This window comes from Anser anser, assembly GCF_964211835.1.
Source record: "Anser anser genome assembly, chromosome: Z".
NCBI classification, from domain to species: Eukaryota; Metazoa; Chordata; class Aves; order Anseriformes; family Anatidae; genus Anser; species Anser anser.
In genome coordinates, this window is record NC_139723.1 from 72977231 (window position 1) to 73000080 (window position 22850).

The 22850-nt window shown below is 41.8% G+C and overlaps 1 protein-coding gene across 3 annotated transcripts in view; it reads left to right on the top strand.

The window, feature by feature from the left end:
• The first annotated feature begins 12829 nt into the window (after window positions 1–12829).
• Window positions 12830–22850, top strand: part of PLCXD3 (phosphatidylinositol specific phospholipase C X domain containing 3) — a 91825-nt gene continuing 81804 nt past the window's right edge. The window contains exon 1 of one of the 3 annotated variants that reach the window (XM_083818424.1): window positions 12830–13992. In XM_083818424.1, coding sequence (XP_083674550.1) covers window positions 13890–13992 — 103 coding nt within the window. In that variant the 5' untranslated portion in view covers window positions 12830–13889. The remainder of the gene's footprint in view (window positions 13993–22850) is intronic. The other 2 variants (XM_083818425.1, XM_083818426.1) reach the window with 2 other exon arrangements.

The following is a 22850-nucleotide window of genomic DNA, read 5'->3' on the forward strand; positions in this document are numbered from 1 at the left end:
CTTCCTTCCTTCCTTCCTTCCTTCCTTCCTTCCCTCCCTCCCTCCCTCCCTCTCTCCCTTCCCCCCTTCCTTCTTTCCTTCTTTCCTTCTTTCTAAATAAAATGGGTTTACTGTCTTTTATCCTTTGCAAAATCTGTAAGTCGCTAATCAGCGCAGCATAGCAAATGTATGGGGTTGGGTGGTGTTGGAAACAAAGTTCAGCACTACAGGGAAAAAATCCTTGGAAATTGCTCTTGAGATGTATTCATAGGTCTAGAGGTTTCTAAATATTTAGTGTCCATTACTGTTATTGGCAGCAATTTACTGGTCTCATAATTATTTCTTCTCACTTATTTATTTGGATTTATACAGCCAATAAAGCAAAAACCTATCCCCATCCCTAGGCACTCCTCATAACTTTTGAGATAAGTACCTTAAACTCACCGAGCTTTACCAGACAAAACACCAACAACAATATTTATCCCCCCTCATAAATATTTTAGAGATCCCCCTATCTCACAGATCTCCCCACCACTGGGGACTTCAGCACTACAGAGGAGAGCAGCAAAGCACCAAAGCAAAAACCCACCCAGGATTTCACAGGCACGTTTTAACCACCGGAATACTGCTATGTTAATTATTCATTCGGGTTATGAATTTGCATGACATTAGTGAGGAGAGGTCTCTATTAGCACGTCACTGGAAAAAAAGAAAAAAAGAAAAAAAAAAAAAAAGCACCTGAGCTGAAGAATTTACTACTGTATTTTAGAAATAATTGTAGGGCAAGGGGTGAATAGCAAGGAGTGGTAAAGGAAAGGAGCAGCGAGGCACTTCTGGTCAGGGTCGTGTGCAATGCTGCCGGTGTGTCTGACTCGTAATTGCATGTTTTTTTGTCAGTGTGGTGCTGTAAATGGGTTAAAAGGAGAATTTAAAAGAAATTACTGTTCTTTCTCCTTTCTCCTGCCCTCTTATCTCTCAGAGACAGAGGCAGTTTTAGCAGATATTCATTGCCTTTTCATACTTATACTTTTAAATATTTTCTTTGTGAATTATGTGTACATGAAGTGCCAGAAGTTCCTTCTATATCTAGCAAGATTTTTTTTTTTTTCAAGGACTGGATGCACAGTAAAAGGATGTTCTGACTATTCCAGTGTACTTTTGTGAAGACTTTTTTTTTCTCCAAAGGTATTATTCCTTGGTCAGCAAACCACTTATCCATGGCTGGCACACTCAGCTACTGAAATCCTTTGCTCTCACATTTTTCTTAATTATTCTTCCTCATTGTCCTACAGACCCTCTCTGTGCATTAGTAAAAAGCTGGCACTTCAATCCACTCTCAGCTGAACTTCTCTAACTTCCCAAAAGTTGCTCAAAGAGCTTCTTCTAATAAAGACAATTTTCAGAAGGTATTACAGTGAGAAGTACCAGAGAAGAGAGTTGGAGTGTTGACACACCACATCCCAGATGGATTTCTGCATGCACACATGAAAGTGTGCAAGCAAGACACACATTGCTCAAAAGGCTTTGTTTTTTCTGGAGGGAATACCATTTCAAACACAGCATTTGCCTTTTGGGATGCCTTTGGGGGTTTAAGGATGTCTGTCTCCACACAGGTCAAGAAAATTATTGTCCTGGGATCCCAAGTTTGTTTCCAGGGGAGAGGAGTGATGCAGAAGATCAGAGCATGGTTCTGGTTCTCGTTTGCAATGGGAAAAAAAAAAATAGTTCCTGCTTTTCCTTTTTCTTCCACAACACTGTGGCTGTTTAGCCAACAGTGAGACTTGCAGAGCTCTTGTTACATCCCAGGGAAAGCCAAAACAGTGCCGGTGAAGGCTGGCTCCCTCATGTTTGGAGCCAAACCTCCCATTGACTTCAAAGGGGAGAGGATTTTACCCACTGGATCTTCTCCATCTGTGTGCCATTCAAGCTGCTTATCACTCTGAACATTCACAAAACTCCTGCTGCTGTTTCTCTTCCAGCAATGGAAAACTCTTCCAAAAAGTGAAATTCTAAAAATGGGCCTGAGTTTTGCTAGCTTTTTCACTTCATATGGCTGGTAGAATAACACATCAACACTCCTGCTTTTCAGATGGCATATGCTCAACGTAACAGCAAGGAAACATTATTGGTCTATCCTCACCATGTAGATGCTGATGAATGTGCTGCATCATTTCCACACAGAAATTTTCAACAACGTACTTACACTCTGAATCAATGTACTCTTTCTTCCATTCATAAATATGTATTGTCTGGTTTTGAGATGCTTATATATGTATATGTGCATCAATCTGTTAATTTAGACAGAGCTACAACTCACCGTACTTTAACAGAGAAATACTTGTTAAAATAAAAGACTACTTAAAAATCTTCAGATTCAATCTAGCACTTTAAATGAAACTGATTAAACTAAATAAACTCTTTTTAAATTAAAAATTAAATTAAACTAAATAAACTAATTAAACTAAATAAACCATTTATTATGTTCTGCCCGTGTGCACGAAAGGATGAAGCCAAGTACTGGGCTCTCTCCCTGCAGCTTCTGCCTGTTCTCCAGGTCCATCTTCATCCCCTTCACTTGCCCATGCCCCTGCTGGTGCTGGTGGCTGTCCTCATGGCTGCTGTGGTCAACACTGAGCCATTCCTGGAGCTTTCCAGGGCCAAGATCTGCTTCTGAGCCACTGACACCTAAATGCACAGCCATCTCTTGCCACTTGCCATCTGAAGTTATTTTAATTTCATCCTCAGGTAAGAGGGCTTTGTGAAGCTGTAATTACCATGTGGAAAATTCCCAGGATCTCCTCCTAGGTGTGAAAACATCAGGAGCACAATCCAGATTAAGTTTCAGCTTTCCACAGAAGCAGAAATTGGAAATCATCACTTTGTGCAGACACAAAATGTATTTCAGTAAAGTTTAACACCTGTGTGCAAATTATTGTAGCCAGCATGGCTTTGGGAACTTGAATTCTTTCACTTTTTGTTGTCTTGCCCATGTGAGCCCCATGATCTCCATGGGTCTGGAGTTGACATGAGAAAAAGCAGATGCTGCAGGTTTCAGCCCTGCCCTGCTCTAGCCTGCTTCACCTGTACAAAAACACCCGTTGGAAGTGGCCCATTCGTGGAAATACCGTGGAACATTGATTGCAGCAATGTGTTGCTTTTCCCTATTGCCCTGAAAAATTATAACGAGAAGACCGGATATCTGAAAAAAAAAAAAAAAAAGGATCAGACATATTTTAAGGCAAAGTGGTTGTACCTTGCATTCAGGCTAGTAGGTCAAGGAAATGAGCTGCCCAGAGCCCTGTGAAACACTTGGGATTTATTTCATTGTAGGAGTGAGCCTGAAAACGAAATTCACCAGCCTGATCCTTCACTGAGGGCTGTGCTGCCAGCTGGACCCCGCTGTGCTCCCCAGGGCAGCGGGACTCGGGCACAGCGAGTTACCATAGCGGGCCACAACCTCTCCCTCCAGCTTGCTGTTTTATGGTGCTTGCAGGTTGCATGGGGAGAAGTCTGATGAATTCTTTAACCCCATTTTTTTTCCAAGGGAACTAGCCAAATATTTTACAGTCCAGCAGCTAAAATATGTGACTTTATATTGGGAAAAAAATAGTTCTAATCCTAAGGGGTTTGTATATTTACTACGAATTCTTCTTATCTTTTATTCACTCAGTGTCATACGGATCATTACTTTTGCAAACTTAATTATCTTTAGAATCGAGAGCTGCACTGCATTTAATGAAACTGTTTTTAACATCTTTTCACTCTGCTAGCAAGTCATGATGCACAGTAATTAGGGCTCGATCCTGTGGACAGAAAATTACTTTGGAAACTGATGCCTGATTTCCAGGCTTTAGCTGGAAACACTCGTGTCCTTCTGGAATTGTTCATTACGTACAGTGCTATCTGGCAATTAAGGTGTTAGGTGCATAATTTAATTTGCCGCACAGGTCAAGGGTGAGGAAGCAATTCAAAGCAGAGAGAAGCTGAGATGAGTCCGCGGGTATCAGGAGGAGCCAGATGGCAGGGGGCAGACGCTCTTTGAAGGAAATGCGGTCTCTAATCCTCAACACTGGAACTATCTCTGTTTCTCCAGTGCTCAGCAGAATTACGTGGCTGGCTTCCCATGCAGACATGTCAAGGACTACATGATCCCCCATGAGGAAACTGAAATTACAGTGCAGCTTCTCTTACTTGCTCCTTTTACAAGGGGGTGTGGGATGCTGCTGTGGTCCACTGGCCCCTGTCACTGTTTCAGTTCACAGTCAGCCCTGCCTTACCACGCAGCCTTGCTTGACCCCCAAGCATGGTCCTTTATTAGGCAGTAAGAGAAGCCATACTGTCATACAACTATTATGCAAACATCAAGTTCCTCTGCGTACTTGCCAGCCTGGATCCAAAGCTGTGATTCCATGTTCCTCTTCTAATTATGTATTTTCATTGCATTGTATCAATTGTTCTCCTATTGATTATTTTTATATGTTTAATTCAACCACTATCCCATCGAGTTTTGCAGGCTATACTGCGTGGTTCCTTCACTTCTTGAAGACCAAGATCTGAAGAGTGGTCTTGCACTATATTCCTCTCCAGGGCTGATGTGAATCAAGCCCTTCCTTTAATTAGCCTGGGCTCAACAGCATGTTTAGTTTGGCCTGTTGACGTCTCCATTGCTTTGTTACTTGGCTGCAAACAATTAGCTCCGCAGGCAGGTTAGATGAGATTTCCAGGTGTGCGTTTGTCTTGTGCCCAGCTGTTAGCTATGGGGCACTTGGCTGAGACAAGCTGTGCTCACTGTCTTCCAAGCCTGTATGTTACTTCATGCTTTATAAAAGACATTCATCCTCCAAGCTTATAGTTCTCCTCCTTTCACTGATTTTGGAAGATATGTAGAACAAGGTGTTTAGGATCTCAGTGACCTATGATCTGCACATAGGTTTCAAGGTGTTTCATGACTCAGCAGACAGCTAAGACCCTGCCATCTGCTGATGAAACACCTTTGCCAACAGAGACTCCTGGAGTCTGCCTTCCTGGGGATTTGGTCAGGACATAGCATCTGACAGCTTTTTTTGCAGCCTCTGGTTTGTTGACAGCGTTGAACCCTGTCATAGTCTGCAGGCATGTTGTTATCATCAGGAATCACCTTTGGATTTCAGCATTCTCCATTTCCTTGAGCAGTTATTTTCTCTCTTCATGACCAGCTACTTTTTCATTCTCTTGTTCTTTCCCTCTTTCCTTCTCACCTCATTCTCCTGGGCTGGAAAAACAAATATTCCTGGTTTCAGGAGAAAAGTTTACGTTGTTCTATAGGATACTACCTTTGAGCAATGACTGTATGTATAACATTCCTTATTAACACATGGCCTGGCATGCTGCAGAAATGCTGACTCCCCAGAATTAGTTCTCATCTTTATTTCTCTAGAATCCATGCCTACCTCTTCCTACCTCTTCCTCTAGAGAAGACAGATGCATCATGCATTTCTCTGGAGCTGAGACTCTGCCCTGCATTCTGTACTACCTGGCCTGCAAATGCCAAGACGGTATGAATATTTTGTTCATACTGATCACAGGGTGTGTCTAATTAGAAAGGAACATTACTTCTCATTCCCACAGCATGCACTGACTGCAGCCCGTAAAATGTGGCTATTCTACTGATTCCAGAAGTGTGCTAAAATCTCATTACTCCTGCTGACCATTTTCAACACCGCTGGTCAACGCTTCATTACCATGCAACCAGCAGGAGCCTGTTTAGGAAGCCTTGTCCAGGATGCTGAAATGCATCGTTCATGAAACAGTTGCAGTTGCCAAAAGTGGAAGTGACCACCGTTAACACTCTGCAGCTCCTGTTGGGAACATTCTGTGTCATCCATCATGGTTTCTGTTTAAAAATAGAAGACAATTCTCATCCCTAGTGGCTTTGGATATAAGCACAGTAGAAGCATCAGCTATTAACCAACTGACACTGGTTCTCCACCCAGGGAATCCAAATCCTACTGAATCCAGCAGAGAATTTAATTTTCTTCACTGATTTTGGTTTATTTTCCAACAGGCAAAGAAATAAAAATAATTTGTTTATTATTGCTTAATATTAATTGCTTAAGGAGCCATTCTACATTTATTCACTTCCGCTGTTTTCTCACTTAATTCAGTTCCCATTTCTTTTAGCCTCTTTTAAATAACATTTAATACAGAACATGAATGGCTTGAGTGATGTTTGCTCTTTTAAAAATAATCCTACAGCAAAGAAATGGGAACTACAAAGAAGTGCATGTGCTCTTCATTCATAGCCAAGATCAATTACAAGATATCATTCAGAATATCTTGATTGTAATGAAAGCTCTGTAGAATTTGAGTTTCACTTTTTATAAAACTTGTTTTCCATACTTTAACAAATAAAAAAACTATTTTCCTCTTTTCCCTTGGTAGCTAAATACCCTGTCAGGGAGGTCTGAACTTCATCCTAAGTGGCTGACACACACAAAATGATTGTGTCTTTTATTTCTGATGGTCCACTGTAAAATCCTGCAGATGCTTCACTGTGGAAGAAGATTACACAAGTGGAAGATTATCCACTTTGGATAATCTCAACCATTTTTTTTCCTGCTACATTCACTGATTTTTCTGTGTGTGGGCTTGTCTTTTCTTACTACCACAGGATAACATAATAAATATTGACAATTATTTTTTTTTCTCGACTTGGTTCTGTCTTGCATTTTTAACAGTTTTTACCCTGCCATGGAAGTTCCTAACTTGTCTCTGCTAGCTACAGAGTCCTAAGGTAAGATCTCAGCATCTAGATACTCTGAATTCTTCTGGAATATATTGTCCAGTTCATATTACTTTTCAGTGCACATTTTATTAGACTGGCCAAAAACATATATTCATACAAAGGGGTGGGTTTTCTGACAAAACTAGGTAGCTTCATTGTTTTGTGACTGCCTTGAAAACTTTTTTTCATTTGTGCTGCTGGAAAACTTAAAAATTGGGAGGAGGGAGGAAGAAACTGGAGGAGGAGATATTGGCTGGGGGCTTTCAACTCTATACTTTTTAACCAAAGGTAGACATTTTCCTGTTGAAGAAGTCTCCTGTGACCACCTCAACACTACGCTGGGTGGCTACATATTTTATGATTAGCACTGGGACTTAGTTCTGCATTGTCTGTGATACCTCCACCATTAAACTAGCTCAGTTAGCTCTTGTTTTTGTTAAAACTCAGTTTTCATTCTTGACAATGTGCTGAAGTTAATATGCTGTAATCCAGCCTGCTGTGCAAGGTCTCCACTGAGTTAAACATGGGGCCTTCAAAGTCACAGAGGCACTTGTTCATGGCAAAATGTTCCTGAGCTTCTGTAGGATATTTTGAAACATTGTCAGGCCTGTTTAGATTAAAAACCAACCAAACACGTCTCTCCCATCCCTCCCTGTACTGAAGTTGAATATATATATTTTTTCTGTGATCTTATGCTACTGTGCAGAAAATGGGGTTTTTCATGATCTTCCATCACAAAACTCAGTAATGCCACTACAGTCTTTGCAATTACGCCAACATTACCAACCTTGTTTGTTTTTAACCAAATAAAAGAGTAGTCACCATAGCTGTATTTTTAAACAAACTTCTTCGATAAAACATGCTGTAGGTGATTACTGAACATGTTTCATTTCATCATAAGTACAATGTTCTGTACTTTTCAGTCATTTTCTTGTTTTATCTGGCCTTTCCTAAACAATAAATAACTCCGCATGACAATCTTAGAAAAGAGAAGAAACAAAACAAAACAAACACTCTCTTCCAGAAACTGTAGAAATAACGTTCATAGAGGGGTAGCTATGGTGAAATTGATTTCCACCTGCATGCTGGACATGTGTATTATAATTCACCTTTCAGCCTCTTTATCACAACTTTTGAGAGTTTGGTTAATTATAACAAATTGTCTTTCCATACATGTTAATTATTTTATTCTGGGTTAACAGTAGATGGAGTATACATTTTGGACCTGTGGTTTTTTTTTTGTTTGTTTGTTTGTTTGTTTTTTCATTAAGACATGCATATTTTCTTGGGTCCCCTGTATATTATAGTGAAGTTTCTACTTTGGTTGTAAATTATGCTACTATAAATGCACATTGGATCTTCACCCATTTCGTTCGCAGTGCCTGTAGTTCACTATGACAAATGGGAATAACATAGAATCCTTTTCATCAGCTGCCTGGTACAAATACAATGACTTCTCCTCAGATTCAACACCAGTACCAGCAAGGATGTTCAGTTTTTCTTAGCAGAGAAAAATTGAACATGAGTGCACGGTAAAATACTTTTTTTTTTTCTTGAAAAAAAGACAGAAACACAAATATTCTTTCCTATAAAATGAAAAATAGACTATTTACCCTAATTTTACAAGGTTTTATTTTCTGTTTACTCATAAATTTTGTAAGCTGTTTTGCCAGGATGAGTACTGCCAAATAAAGATTGCTTAATGAAGGCAATATGAGATTGTTGAAGAATCCAGATGAAGTCTGAAATGACAAAAATACTTGTCACTTCTCGTATTAATCTATATGGTCATTTTAAAAATTATGTCCTTCAACCAACCTCTGATTCTTTAGGGTTTTGCTTGTTTTAGGGATAAAAATGTCTTTTTATTCCTGTCAGCCATGAGGACTAACAATGTTGAGAATAGCATGGTTTCAGTGTTTGTGGAGGTAACAAGAAGATAACTAGAAATTCAGCTGCAAACAACTGGAAGGATTTTGCTGCCCAGTTGTGACTGATAGCATAATTTAAAGACATGAGAGCTGCTAATGTGGGGTTGTGGCCAGGATGTGTTCTGAAAAACTTCTATTCATAGAAATGAGCAAAGAAGGAGGAAGAGACCAAACCTCAGAAGCAGGGTCCACTGAAAAACTTCAAATATATAAAGAATATCAGTTCTTCTGTGCAGAGCCTCATTTTGAATTCATTAACAATAGATTTATAGTAGCCTCTAAATAAATAACATATAACAGGAAAACTACAGAGAGACAATGTCTCGCTAAGCCATTTTTTTCTTTTACCTTTCAGAGTAGAATGTACTTTTTGCTATTTAGAGGAAAAGATCCTGTTACTACTCTTTTGTTATTCACATGATTAAAACGGATGCCAAGGACATGTGAAAAGACAAAGCATCTGACTGTTAAAATGACAGAGTTTAACAATGAATGTTTACCATTAAAATGCTAATTTTTAAGAGAATGAAAACAATGGAAAACCTTTTTTTTTAACAATGAAATTAATTTTGAGTGCTGAAGTAACATTCCTACTGGCTAAATTACTGTGTTTTCCTGTTCCAGAGAAGCAGAGGTGTCACTGTTCACCAATGCAGTTATAGTTGCAGACTGGAGAGAACACAGTATGCCATGACCAAATAGTACGATTTCAATTCTCCTTCTCTTCATGGCATCTTCAGTGAGCTCAACAAAGTTGTGAATAAAAGCGTGAAGATGGTATTTTTCACTATCTGTGCATTGCCTTTCATTTTCATTGTATCTGGTCCCTCTTAAACTTTTAAAGTATTTAACTCCTGGAACTCACTTTCTTTAGCACTTCAGACTTGCTGTGTGTAAGTACTCGGTAATTTGACCAAAGATGTAATTTAAAAAAAAATCTTTTTAAATAGGAACAAAAGATTGTATGGAAGCTCTGACCCTGTTTTACTTGCTGCCACAGTTTAAATTTTCTTTAAGATAACAAAAAATATTTTAAGATAAAAAAAATTCTTTTTACAAACATATTAACAGTAAGACGAGTGCCAAGGAGGATCTTCATCCTTTACTGGACGCAGTGGGGAACATGGCCACTGAGGATAAGGAAAAGACTGAGATTCCCAATGCCTTCTTTATATCTGCCTTTAATAGTCAGACCATTTATCCTCGGGGTACTCAGCCTCCCGAGCTAGAAGTCTGGGACAAGGAGCAGAATAAACCCCTCACAGTTCAGGTGGAAACAGTTAGAGACCTGCTGCTTCACCTGGACTGCCATAAGCCCATGGGGCCAGATGCAATCAAGCCAAGGGTGTTAAGGGAGCTGGCAGATGTTACGGCTGGGCTGCTTTCCATCATCTATCAGCAGTCATGGTCAACTGGAGAGGTCCCAGGTGACTGGAGACTTGCTAACCTGACACCCATTTACAAGAAGGGATGTAAGGAGGATTCAGGGAACTGCAGGCATGTCAGCTTGACCTCAGTGCCAGAGAAGGTGATGGAACAGGTCATCCTGAGTACAGTGACACAGCATGTGTGGGACAATCAGGGGATCAGGCCCAGTCAGCATGGGTTCATGAAAGGCAAGTCCAGCCTCGCCAACCTCATCTCCTTCTATGACTGGGTGACCCGCCTGGTGGATGAGGGAGAGGCTGTTGGTGTAGTCTACCTAGACTTCAGCGAGGCCTTTGACATGGTCTCTCCCATGTATTCTCCTGGAGAAGCTGTCAGCCGATGTTTTGGACAGGTACACTCTTTGCTGGGTTAAAAACTGGCTGGATGGCTGGGCCCAGAAAGTGGTGGTGAACGGAGTGAAATCCAGCTGGCAACTGGTCACCAGTGGTGTTCCCCAAGGGTCAGTGTTGGGGCCCATCCTCTTTAATATCTTTATGGATGACTTGAATGAGGGAATTGAGTGCACCCTCAGTAAGTTTGCAGAGGACACCAAGCTGGGGGGAAGTGTCGACCTGCCAGAGGGTAGGAAGGCCCTACAGAGGGATCTGGACAGGTTGGGTCGACGGGCAGAGGCCAGTGGGATGAGGTTCAGCATGGCTAAGTGCCAGGTCCTGCACTTTGGCCGCAACAACCCCATGCAGTGCTACAGGCCTGGGGCAGAATGGCTGGAAAGCTGTGCAGAGGAAAAGGCTCTGGAGGTGTTGGTCGATGCTCACCTGAACATGAGCTGGCAGTGTGCCCACATGGCCGAGAAGGCCAATGGCATCCTGGCTTGTGTCAGGAATAGTGCAGCCAGCAGGACCAGGGAGGTGATCATCCCCCTGTACACTGCTCTGGTGAGGCCGCGCCTCGAGCACTGTGTTCAATTTTGGGTTCCTCAGTACAAGAAGGACATCGAGGCCCTGGAGCGTGTCCAGAGAAGGGCTACGAAGCTGGTGAAGGGCCTGGAACACAAGTCCTGTGAGGAGTGGCTGAGGAACTGGGGTTGTTTAGGCTGGAGAAGAGGAGGCTCAGGGGAGACCTTGTTGCTCTCTACAACTGCCTGAAAGGAAGGTGTGGGGAGCTGGGGGTCGGCCTCTTCTTGCAGGTAACTAGCGATAGGACTAGAGGGAATGGCCTCAGGTTCAGGTTAGAAATTAGAGGTCATTTCTTCTCAGAAAGAGCAGTCAGGCCTTGGAACGGGTTGCCCAGGGAGGTGGTGGAGTCACCATCCCGGGGGTGTTTAAGAAAAGGTTGGACGTGGTGCTTAGGGACATGGTTTAGTGGGTGATATTGGTGGTAGAGGGACAGTTGGACCAGATGATCTTGGAGGTCTTTTCCAACCTTAATGATTCTGTGATTCTAAATCAGTTAAAATCCGTAAAATAGGTTTAGGCCAAACCAAAGTAAGCTGCTCTTCAACCAAGAGAGGCATTTGCTCTGTTTTTTATTAAGCTCTTCCCAAACACGGATGATTCGTTATGCTGAACTTACAGATCACTGAAACGCTCAACAGAATGCTACCTTTTTAAGTCAAAAATTCCACATAAGTGTTTCTTCAAGTTGCTAGAGAAAATATTTCCTACCTTCTGTCCCATTGGAGCTTCCTCTCCTGCACCACTTCCCTCTAAATTACTTATGTGTGCTTTCTCAGAAGTTCATAGGGAATCATTGACAGATTTCAAGTCTGCTATCTTAGCAGTTACAGTACATTAGAAACAGAGGCAAACCTCTTCAACATGGTTAGTGTGAGACATACTAGGGGGGACTGGTTTTTAGAAAATGGTTTGAAAATCCAGACCTTTAAGAAACCCTGCTTTGCATACTGAAAGACAAAAAAGCAGATACAAAAGCTCCAATTACCTGTGGAAGCAAAGGCCCACAAATTTCTAGCCATTGCAAAAAGGGACACTTACAGTTCTCCAGTAAAGTAGAAAGCATTCCTGAGAGACCTGGAATGATATCAGATAGTTCTAGCATTATTATAAAAAATAATACATCAAAAAATGATGGGACTTTCATGTATTTGTTTTATTTTGCTCTGAGGTAGACCCAAAGCTTTAGAGACTGAAAGAGATCAACAGTAGTTATTAATAACATGTTTAACCTTTCAAAAAGCAATATACATCAGTTTTGTGTCCGAAAAGATAGAACACATAGTGGAGTGGATAAAAATTCAGCAGCAGTTTTCCAGGTAACCAGTGCAATCCATTAATAACATTGCCACTTAAACTGATTGGGTCCAATCATGTTAATAAAAATATTCATTACCCCTCATTTGAATGCTCTTTGGAAATTTATAATTTTTGACTATTATTTCTTACCATCTTTTGAAGATGAAGTAAAGCAGCATCTTCCTTTTCTATGTCATTAGTGGGTCTTATGTCTTCATATTCAAAATCTGGACTTTTTTTTTTTTTCCCATGTTTACTAATACTGGTGATTTTGGAAGGGGCAGATTAGCATACTAATAAGCAGGGAGCTAACACTGCAAAAATTAAACCTGTCACCATGACTGTATACTCTGTCCCTTTTTTCATGTACTACCAATTGAGATCCAATGTCTCTCACAAGGTCAACCATCTGTTCACATTTCTGCACACAGATCCCACCTTAAGAGCTGTTTCTATTGCAATAAGTGAGTCAGCAATTTTCCTTTTTTTGAATACCTCAGAAATATTCAGTCATTTTACAAAAAATCCTTCTTTTGTATTGTGCCTGAAGCAAGAGGTTTTTTTGTTTGTTTTGTTTTGTTTTGTTTTTCAAGCTTGCACTGAAACAGAAATAATGGTTATTAATAATTGCTCCTTCCATGCTTACGTCCAAAGCCAGCTGCTATTGAAAATGTTGAGGAAAAACACAAACTACAGGACCAGAGCTGGCTCTCCTAGGACTTCAGGGCAAAGCAAGCATTGCTTGTGGATCTCTTCAGGCATTGTTTATGGCAGATCCACCAGGTGAACATCTCCACAACTCCACACACATATCACCTACTAGCTACTTTAATAAAATGTAAGCAGTCACGTTGAGGTCAAAATATCAGGATTGTTTTAACAGCTCAAGATGGTCACTGAGCTTTATCAGCTTCACTAATTCATTGATCCAAAGGCAGAAATAAAATTGCTTTGCTAATGCCAACATTTAAGAAGCTGCCTCTTGAAATAAAGTTTGGTTGGGAATGAGAGTGTATGATACTACTTTACACCATCTTCAAAGGCTGCTATAAAATCACAGACCCTAAAAAATCAGATCTTGGAAGCGCGTTCAGGTAAGGAGCGATGTTTCTTAATGCAACACACTGCACAGAGTTTATATGACGAGCAGGGCAACCTGAGGCAGTCATGGGCTGAGAGACCCCTCCGCGGGCCACCTGTCCCAGCACAGAAGGCATTTATTTAACCCACCTCCTGCCGAGCTCAGGGGGCTGTTACAGACCCCACGGGTCGCCCTGAGGAAGAGGAGGCAGCCGACCCCCCCCGAGCGCCCTTCCAGGAACAGGCCGAGCGCCATCGCCGGGGGGGCCCTGAGGGGAAATGGCGGACCCCGGCAGCCACCTGGGGGGCGGTGGCACCGGGAGCCGAGCGGAGCCCGGCGGGGTGTGAGAAGGCGGCGGCCCCGCGGGGGAGAGGCGGCGAGGAGCGGGGCGGTGCCGGGCGGGCGGAGCCGGGCCGGGCCGGGCCGGGCTGGGCTGAAGCGAGCGAGCGAGCGAGCGGCTGGCGGTGGGAGAGCGGCAGGGGCACGGCAGCGGCATGGCTTCGTCGCAAGGCAAGAACGAGCTGCGTTTCGCCGACTGGATGGCAGCCCTGCCCGACAGCATCCACGGCACGCCGCTCACCAACCTGGCCATCCCAGGTAAGGGCCGCCCCGCGGGTCCCCCTGCCCCTCGCCGCCCCCGGGGCGCTGGGGAAATGGCGGTGGGGGTCTGCCGCGGGGGGGCGACCCCGACGCCCCCCCGAGGGACGCGGTGCTCTGGCGGCGGCTGGCCCCTCGCCCGGGATATCGCGGGGTCGGGGCCGGGGTCTCGGAGCCGGGGTCTCGGAGCCGGGCCAGAGCCGAAAACATCAGGAGAAAAAAATAAAAATAAAAAAAAAAAGCGTGTGGTATTGCTGCCCGCGCTCCATCCCGGCCGCAGTTCCAGCGGCACCGCGGCGTGCCGGCTGTGAACTCTGTGTCTCTCTTTCTCTCTTTCCCTCCTGGACTTTCGCATCCTTTTCCTCAGGAGGATGAAAGCCGAGGCTGCACTCAGGCAGAGCAGGCGTCGCAGTCCAGAGCGCTACAGGGCTGGGGCGGCCCTTGTGAGGGGCACCTCACCTGCCAAACCTCTTCTCCACCACCCCGTCCCCTCCACGATCCCCTCAGGAGCAGGGCTTCAGGGGTGCTGAGGTGTCTTATAATCCCCCCTAAGAGAAATGTCCACTTCTTGCAAGTTTTGTGTAGCAGCTGCTTGCGTTTTGTAACAATGGTCAAAGAGGGTCTTAATATTTTAAGTCCCTAGAATTGTAGCAGCATTTTTACTAGAGCGTGTCCTCAGTAATTGCTCTGTTCAAATGCAGGTATGCTGTTGTAAAACACTTCATGCATCTCGTAGCCTCTTACAGTTTATGCAAGCTATGGCTAGCATTTTTACTTGCTACGATATTTTATTTATTTATTTATTGCTGTTGGTTGAATGCATGGCGTAAAAACCTGCCCCTCCTCAGCACAGGAAACCAGCATCTGTAACCGTAACTTGATGTATGTCAAGCCCTGCTGGAGCTATAAAAACCCTTTGGTGTTAATAACTCTTCCACAACCCATGGGCTGTAGGTTATTCTTACAGAATACTGTCTGTGATGAGGGGTGAGTTGGTTTGCATTCATTGGGTCTTTACAAGTTAAATATATTGTTTTAGTCTTTTTCTTGGTTTTGAGATCGCGATCAAACTTACTTGTGTGAAATTGCTTAAGAAGTACATCAACATTAACTGGTTTCCTTGGCTGAGGCTTTACCTGGGCATCTCTCACCAAGCGCTCGCAGTTACTTTTTCATAGCCTTTTTGTAAAATACAGGGCAGGTTTTCACAGTAGACCTATCTCAGAGCTTTGGTGCAGCTTAGGCAGTAAATAATACAGGCTTTCAGACGTTTTATTAACATGTCTGAATTGTTTCTTAAAAAATAACCTCGTGCAGACTGTAAGTGCCAGTTAATGCCAGTACACCATTAAGCAGTGGGCAGGTTCTGCAGCCTTTAAGTGCAGAGAGTGACCCCTCATATTGACAGAAGGGTTTTCTTCTTGTAACGGTGATGTGTGCAATCTTGTCTTTTGCGAAATAAGCCTCAAAACTTCTTTTACTTCTGTGGCATATGGTGGAGACCTTTGAAGTTTGCCCTTCTGTTGACAGAAATTGACATAAACCTCATTTGTTTGTCTATTTTGCTTTTAAAATGCCATCTTTGGAAAAAAGAGCTGTCTGGGGAGTGGGGAAGTACAGCTCGAAAATTTGTCCCTATCAGAGCATGCCACACAGGCTCCGTGGGTATCAGTGCAGTTGAAGTAGTAGTATCTTCTGAAAGTAGATTTATTATCACGTTCAACATACGCAGCATGGAAATACACAATGTTAGTGCAAAGACAAACCTGGCATTGATTTAATCCGTCAAGAACAAATAATATTTTAGACATTAATAATGTTTGTTTGCAGGTTTCTTCCCATATGACCTCAGCTGAACATTAATGCTATATGTTTGTTATAGCTATTAACATAAGTACTGCTACCCAAGTAGGTAATGTAAGGAGTGTGCAGAAGCAGAAACCTATTATGCCAGGTTTATAGTTTTAACATGAATTTTTAACTATTTTTGGAATCTAATTTTTCCAAATTTCCAATTACTGTCTTAATGCAGTCATAGAATTTTTGCTGTATCTTGTAAATAGCATTTTCTGTGCATTTATTTTTCTTTTCCATACCCAAAGAAGGAAACAGTAATTTTTTTTGTTGTTGTTCTTGTTTTTTTGAGTAGGATATAAGTTTTACTTGCAGCAGAAGGAATACTGACTTTGGACTTAATCCAGCCAGATAGAATTCAGTTCAGGAGCCTGAGTAACAGTCCAACGCTAACGTCAAGAAAACCAAGTATTAGCTTGAAAATATTAGAATGAATTTTCCAAATGGATGTATGGATTCCAAATTGATCCAATACGGGTGATGTCCCAGTATATTAGGGAAAAATGTTGTTTTATTAAAAGTCATTGGTACGTTTCTTATTCTTTAGAAGGAGTACCTGGAACTGAGGTGACGCACTGTGTTTGCACTAGCAAGCATGCAATACTTCAGCTGTTGCAGAAGAGAAACACCAAAAATGTAGCATTTTCTCATGATAGTATTTGAACAATTCTGTTGAAGGTAGTGCTCATATTATGTTTAAAAACATGATAGATCACACATAATCTGTTTTTTTTGTGTGTGTGGCTTTTTTTTTTTTAATGGTCAGTTAAGCTTATGCAGGCACAAATATATACTGTTTATCAACACTTAAGCTTCTATAGTGTTGGATTTTGTCAGTATCCCAGTAAACCCATTCACTCGTTTCACTCTCTGCAACTCAGGCCAAGAATTTTTTGTGAGATCAGGAATCCAACAGAGTATGCAGAGATCCCTAACACCAGCTTTGTGTCAGCTTTATCTGTCAAACTTTTCCATTTGGATTTATTCCAAATATGAGGATAGTTCCATACACCATGGTGTTTCCTTTGGTTCTGCTGGCTGTATCTGTGCTCTCTTGTACTGCAAATGGCAGATTTTTCTCAAATGAAGGATACCAGTAACAATTAATGGTATGCACTATGTAGAAACAACAAAATCTCTTAGCTACCAGGAAATAATACCATGCATATTTAATCTTCTATTGCTATGACAATTAGAACAATGAAGGGATATATTCAGCCTTAGGTGTGTGTCTCCTAGTGCTTGTAAACTCCCTCGTATGTTAAAAGATCTGCCTGGCTGAAGACGTAACAGTGTGGTTAAGGAAAAGGTGGAGGATTGTGGGTTGCTGCTTGGTTGGCTGCGGGGGTGTTTTATGGTTGTCAGTAAGGTGTAGCATTGTTGAATGCTTGTGTCTATTTGACCAGGGTAAGAAATAGCTTTCTGTAGATAATGTAGGTTTATAGAACTGTAATCTTTAGGCCCCCAAATTGAGGATAGAAGGCAAAGTATAGAGTCTGTTCTGCTGTAGTAATGCTCACTTCTTAATCCAGGTTGAGGACATGAGCTATGTGCAATGCAGTAAAATAGACGTCAGTAGGCAGCATTTCCTTGTGAATTGACCCACTTAATGATCAATTAACTTTATCTTATTGACAGTCTGGAAATACGCACGTAGTTTTACGAGTCTGAGGTTTTTATACAAATCATGTCTAATACCTTTTCCTCTAGTGCTGATACTCCAAGCTTCTGAGAAAGTCTTTAAGAATAATTTACAATGGAAGAAAGTGTTTTCCTTCCCAAATAGCTATTCCTTCCACCAAAATTGGTGCTTGCCTAAGATCAGCTTTATGAGCAATGCTGATGTGTGCTAGGGATGTCTATTGTTCACGTAGTGCAGATAAAATCTTCTGAATGAATTTAAGACCCTAAATACCTCTTGAGTGTCTCATTTTGAGAGCTGGGACTCTTCAAGCATTTGTTTCTTATGCGTTTTGTGCTTTCTTTGAGTAGATGAAACCTTTGGCTTCAGTGTATGCTCTTGTTGCCTCAGAATTCACTGTGAGCAATGCAATTCTCAGTGAAAATTATTTTCACAGTGATACCAGCTTGGCAGCAGCATTTGCTCAGTGTTAGTTCCTTAGGAGGAATGCACAGGATCTGAAGAGCATCTTTTGTTTCTCAGATGGAATTTTTTTTCTGTTTTGACCTATAAAGTTCTTTGTTCATCGGCCAGAAAGCAATTACTAGACACAGCAGAGCTAAAGTTGGCTCATTTTAAATGAGAAGGAGCTTTTGGCAGGTGGAATTTTTTTTATGCTACCCAAATTTAGAAAGAGGCTCAGAGACTTGAAATTTGTATTCCCTACTCTCCCACCATCATCATGCTTTGAAAAGAAAAAGTGAGACCTCACAAAGAATCACGTTATAAGAAGGGACGATGTCTGTCAGTGTCGAAGATTTTTAGTAAGTGTATTAAGGTATGGGAGATAGTGCCAGGAGACCTGGGAAAAGCATGTATGTTGTAACTGCAATATCTTAGCCATTTGTGAATGACAGCACTGCTTAAGTAATATAGCAGATCTTTTCCTAATGATACTTTAAATTCCTTTCTTTCATTGTAATATCTTGCAGATGTTTGAGTGATTACTTCTTGGGCGGACAATTCTCATTTTCAGCCCCATGGGGAACTTCTTTCATCTTTAAAAGGGCTAAAAATACTTCCATGTCGGTTACATACATACGCGACATTTTCACTTTTTAAGTCTTACTAGGAAGCTCTTTAATTTTGAGCCTGAAGAGTCAATAAATTGGATTACCTTAGAGTCAAGAGTGATGTATTTGGGAAGTGTCTGGGACCTGTTTCATCCTTATCTGTCCACTAGTGGTCAACAGAGTACCTTTTCTTTGCTTTCCAGGGTCTGTACAAAATTACTTCTGCTTAGAATTGGGAACTAATAATGCAGGTAACCTTATAAATAAGCTTATAATGCAAGTTGCTCACTTAGCTTTTGGCCTAGACATGAAAGCCTAGAAGAACTCTTTCCAGTGCACCCTCTGTTCTATTTCAGTGTTCTTCTATCTGAAATAAGTACTTCACACTTTATTTTCTGGTCTGAAAATGAAGATCATCGTAACTGACATTCCTGACTTTTTTCTTTTCCTTTGGTAGCTATTTTCCTGGTAATGAGCTTTTTTTCATCATTTACTGTATGATGAAAACCTCTCACTGGCCTTGCACCTGCTAATAGGTTATTACCAGTCTTTTCAGAAATATTTCTGTGACACAGTTTCTTGTAGAATTCACCATTAATTCCCCCTACCATGATGTGTTTCTAGTATGCAGAGAATGAGGCTGTATGGTTCCTCTTACTGCCATAGAAAATGGGCAGTTCAGGCCCTTAAGTTACTTGCCCATCTAATACAAGAAATAATTTGAAACCGCTTTTTTTCGGTTTCCCAGCAGGAATTTCTTATTTAATAAAGCAGTCTCCTCTGCCTTAGTTCCCGCAGAGCTGGCTTCTTCTCTGACCCTCCTAGCATCCCACTATGTTGGCAGGTGCATCAGAGGAAAAGCCTGCATTGCCATCTGGAATTATTCCTTTCTTTCCACCTCACTGAATTTCTGTTTCATTTCATCTCTTGGCTGAAAACTTCCTTCCTCTTCTGTCTGTGTATCGGAACTGCACTTCTAACAATTTTTAACTCTGCAAATGTTTTATATTTGGTAAGTTTCTGCAGTTCTTACTGCATTACAACTTGTTCTGTATCTTTCATATGAAATGATACTGCCTTGCATATGCTCAGACATGCTCAAACATGCAAATAATTAAAAATGTAGGTGCGAAGCAGACCAAGTAATGAAAACACAACTTTAAGTAGAGGGTTTAGCCCTTACAGTGGGGTTATTGTATTTAAAAGGAAAACTGCAATCTCTGGAACTGCTCTGCAGATAGAGATTAACTACATTAATAAATACTTTTTGGATTTAGTAAAGATCAATATCTATTTCTAATATATCTATAATCAATATCTAACTAAAATTTTAGCAAATAGCAGAACTGTTAAACAGCAGTCTCTTCAAAGATCAGAACAGGGAGAATAAGGTCTGTACCCGTACATAGCTATTCAACAAAGCTTTCAGTACTGTACATAATCCTTCTGGACCAAATGTCCAGCAAACAGCTGGACAAATACATAATGCAATGGGTGAACAACTGGCCGATGGGTTGGGCTCACAGGGTTCTAGTAAATGGGGTTACATCAGGCCGGCGGACAGTCACCAGCGGGGTTCCACAGGGCTCCATTTTGGGTCCAGTTCTCTTCAATGTTTTCATTGACTTGGATGCAGGAATTGAAGGTAAACTGAGTAAGTTTGCAGATGATACAAAATTGGGAGGAGCTGTTGACTCCGTCGAGGGTGCAGAGGCCTTGCAGAGAGATCTTGACAAATGAGAGGGCTAGGCAATCATCAACAATGTGAAGTTTAACAAGAGCAAGTGCCGGATTCTGCACCTGGGATGTGGCAAACCTGGCTATACGTACAGAGTGAGGGATGAGAGGCTGGAGAGAAACCCCACAGAAAGGGATCTGTTTTTGGTTTATAGCAAGTTGAATGTGAGCCAGCAGTGTGCCCTGGCAGCCAGGAGGGCCAACCATACCCTGGGGCGCATCAAGCACAGCACTGCTAGCCGGTCAAGGGAAGGGATTGTCCTGCTCTGCTCTGTGGTGGTGCGGCCTCACCTCTAGTACTGTGTGCAGGTTTAGGTGCCACAGTATAAGAATGACATAACTCTGTTAGAGTGTCCAAAGGAGGGCTACAGAGGTGGTGAAGGGTCTAGAGGGCAAGATGTGTGAGGAGTGGCTGGGGTCCCTTGGTTTGTTCAGCCCAGAGCAGAGCAGGCTGAGGGGAGGCCTCATGGCGGCCTGCAGCTCCCTCACGAGGGGAGCGGAGGGGCAGGCGCTGAGCTCTGCTCTCTGGGGACAGCGACAGGACCCGAGGGAACGGCATGGAGCTGGGACAGGGGAGGGTCAGGCTGGGGGTTAGGGAAAGGTTCTGCACCCAGAGGGTGCTCGGGCACTGGGACAGGCTCCCCAGGGCTGTGGTTACAGCATCAAGGCTGTCAGAGTTCAAGAAGCATTTAGACAATGCTCTCAGACACATGGTCTGATTTTTTGGTGGTCCTGTGTGGAGCCAGGAGTGGGACTTGGTGTTCCTTCAGGGTCCCTTCCAACTTGGGTTATTCTGTGATTTTGTGATCTTGTTCCTTCAAAGTAGGTATAAATTATAGGTGCTTAGTTTGTGAGCATATCTGCTTGTGCAGTCTTTACAGTCTATGGGACACTGCAAATAATATAGTTTGGAAGAAAGAAGATTCAAAATCTGAAAGTTTGTTTTTTAATTTAAACTTTTGCAACTTTGAATGTATTTTCATTTGACCTACGGTAGCATATGTTGGTTTAATCTTCTTCCATTATTTTGAACAGCTGTATATTATCAACTGATAACTGTATGCAAGTACTGAAATGCTGGGGTAGGGATAAATCAATATAAACAAATGCATTATTTTCCCTTTTCAAGTAGCCTGCCAGAAATTGGAATCACTAGTGGTTTCCTCTAGGGGGATTTCAGTGATGAATAGTTTGTGTGCTTATTTTCATGTATATATGCTTGTGATGGAACACTGTACTGGTGCTGCTTATGTTTGCACAGCTAGACCAACAGAGGTCATATTTCACACCATTGTAGTAAGGGTTTGGTTTCTTTATTCAGTATAGGTACGTAGCAAAGAGATAGTTTGTGCTAAAAATGGTTGGGTAATCTGGAGGTCTGAAATAGTGTTATGTGTTGTTTTTTTTTTTTGTTTTTTTACTTCTGACAGTAAAAATACAGAATTGCAGTTTATAACAATAGTAGCCCCTCCCTAAATTGTCATCCATCCAAAAGGCATGAAGCAAAGCTGAGGATCTTTTTTCCCTAGGAGATGAGTGCCTGGTAGATACCATGCTGAAAGGTGCTGAGTGCTGCCAGTTCCAGTGGGAGATGAGGGTACTTGGCCTTTCATCAGCTCAAGCCCAAGCGTTCTGAAAGGATCTTTTTGTAGTGTTCCTAACGTACCAAAATGTCATATCAACTTAAAAGGTGTTTCTCTTGGGGTGAAATGTAATATATTCTGTTTTCTTCTTTTGGAAGTACAGATTCTGTTTTTTCCTGTCTAGAATAAAACTGTGTCATGGTTTCCACCATGATCTAAAACAAATCACTGGAATGTTTTTCAGATGCTTTGCCACCTTTTAAAATGTCCCTGTTCCTATTATTTAATGTTTGATCTTTTCTTCATCTATTCTTTCATCTGTTTAGCTTGCATACCCAGTGCTTAAATGCTTCATCTTAGTGTTTCAACTATGAAACAAAGTATTCCAGAATACCTGGAATAAGAGAAAAAGAGGGAAGGAAAAACCAGATGCTCTTAGCAATGGTTCCAGACTTGGCTCCCCTCTGTCTGTAACACTTGGGATGTCTCAGGTGATTGGGGATGTATGACGAACTACTGCTACAAAGGTGAAAACCTATTCAGGAAGTTTACTGGATTATAAATTTTGCTAGTGATTCGAAAGAGCCAGGATAAAGGGCATTGAGCTAACCTGACCTTTAAATAACTTCTACAGCTGCTTTTTTAACAAAATGAAGCACAGTGAGTTGAGTAGTGTACTTTCTGCTTCTCTTTGTTGTGGTGCTATCATCCACAATGTATTAGGTTTTTTTTGTTTGTTTTGTTTTTTCATCATTTTTTTCCCCCTTTAAATCTTATTAAACATTTGGCAAGTACTTACAGTTTGGCAGCCATGCAATTTGCTTTTTTAACTACAAAAGGTTATGTTGTGGCTTAACCTGACAGGCAGCTCAGTACCACAGGGCCGCTCACTCACTCTACCTGGGTGTGATGAGGGAGGGAATTGAAGAGGTAAAAGAACTCACAGGTCAAAACAAGGACATCTTACCAGGTAAAGCAGAGGAAACCAAG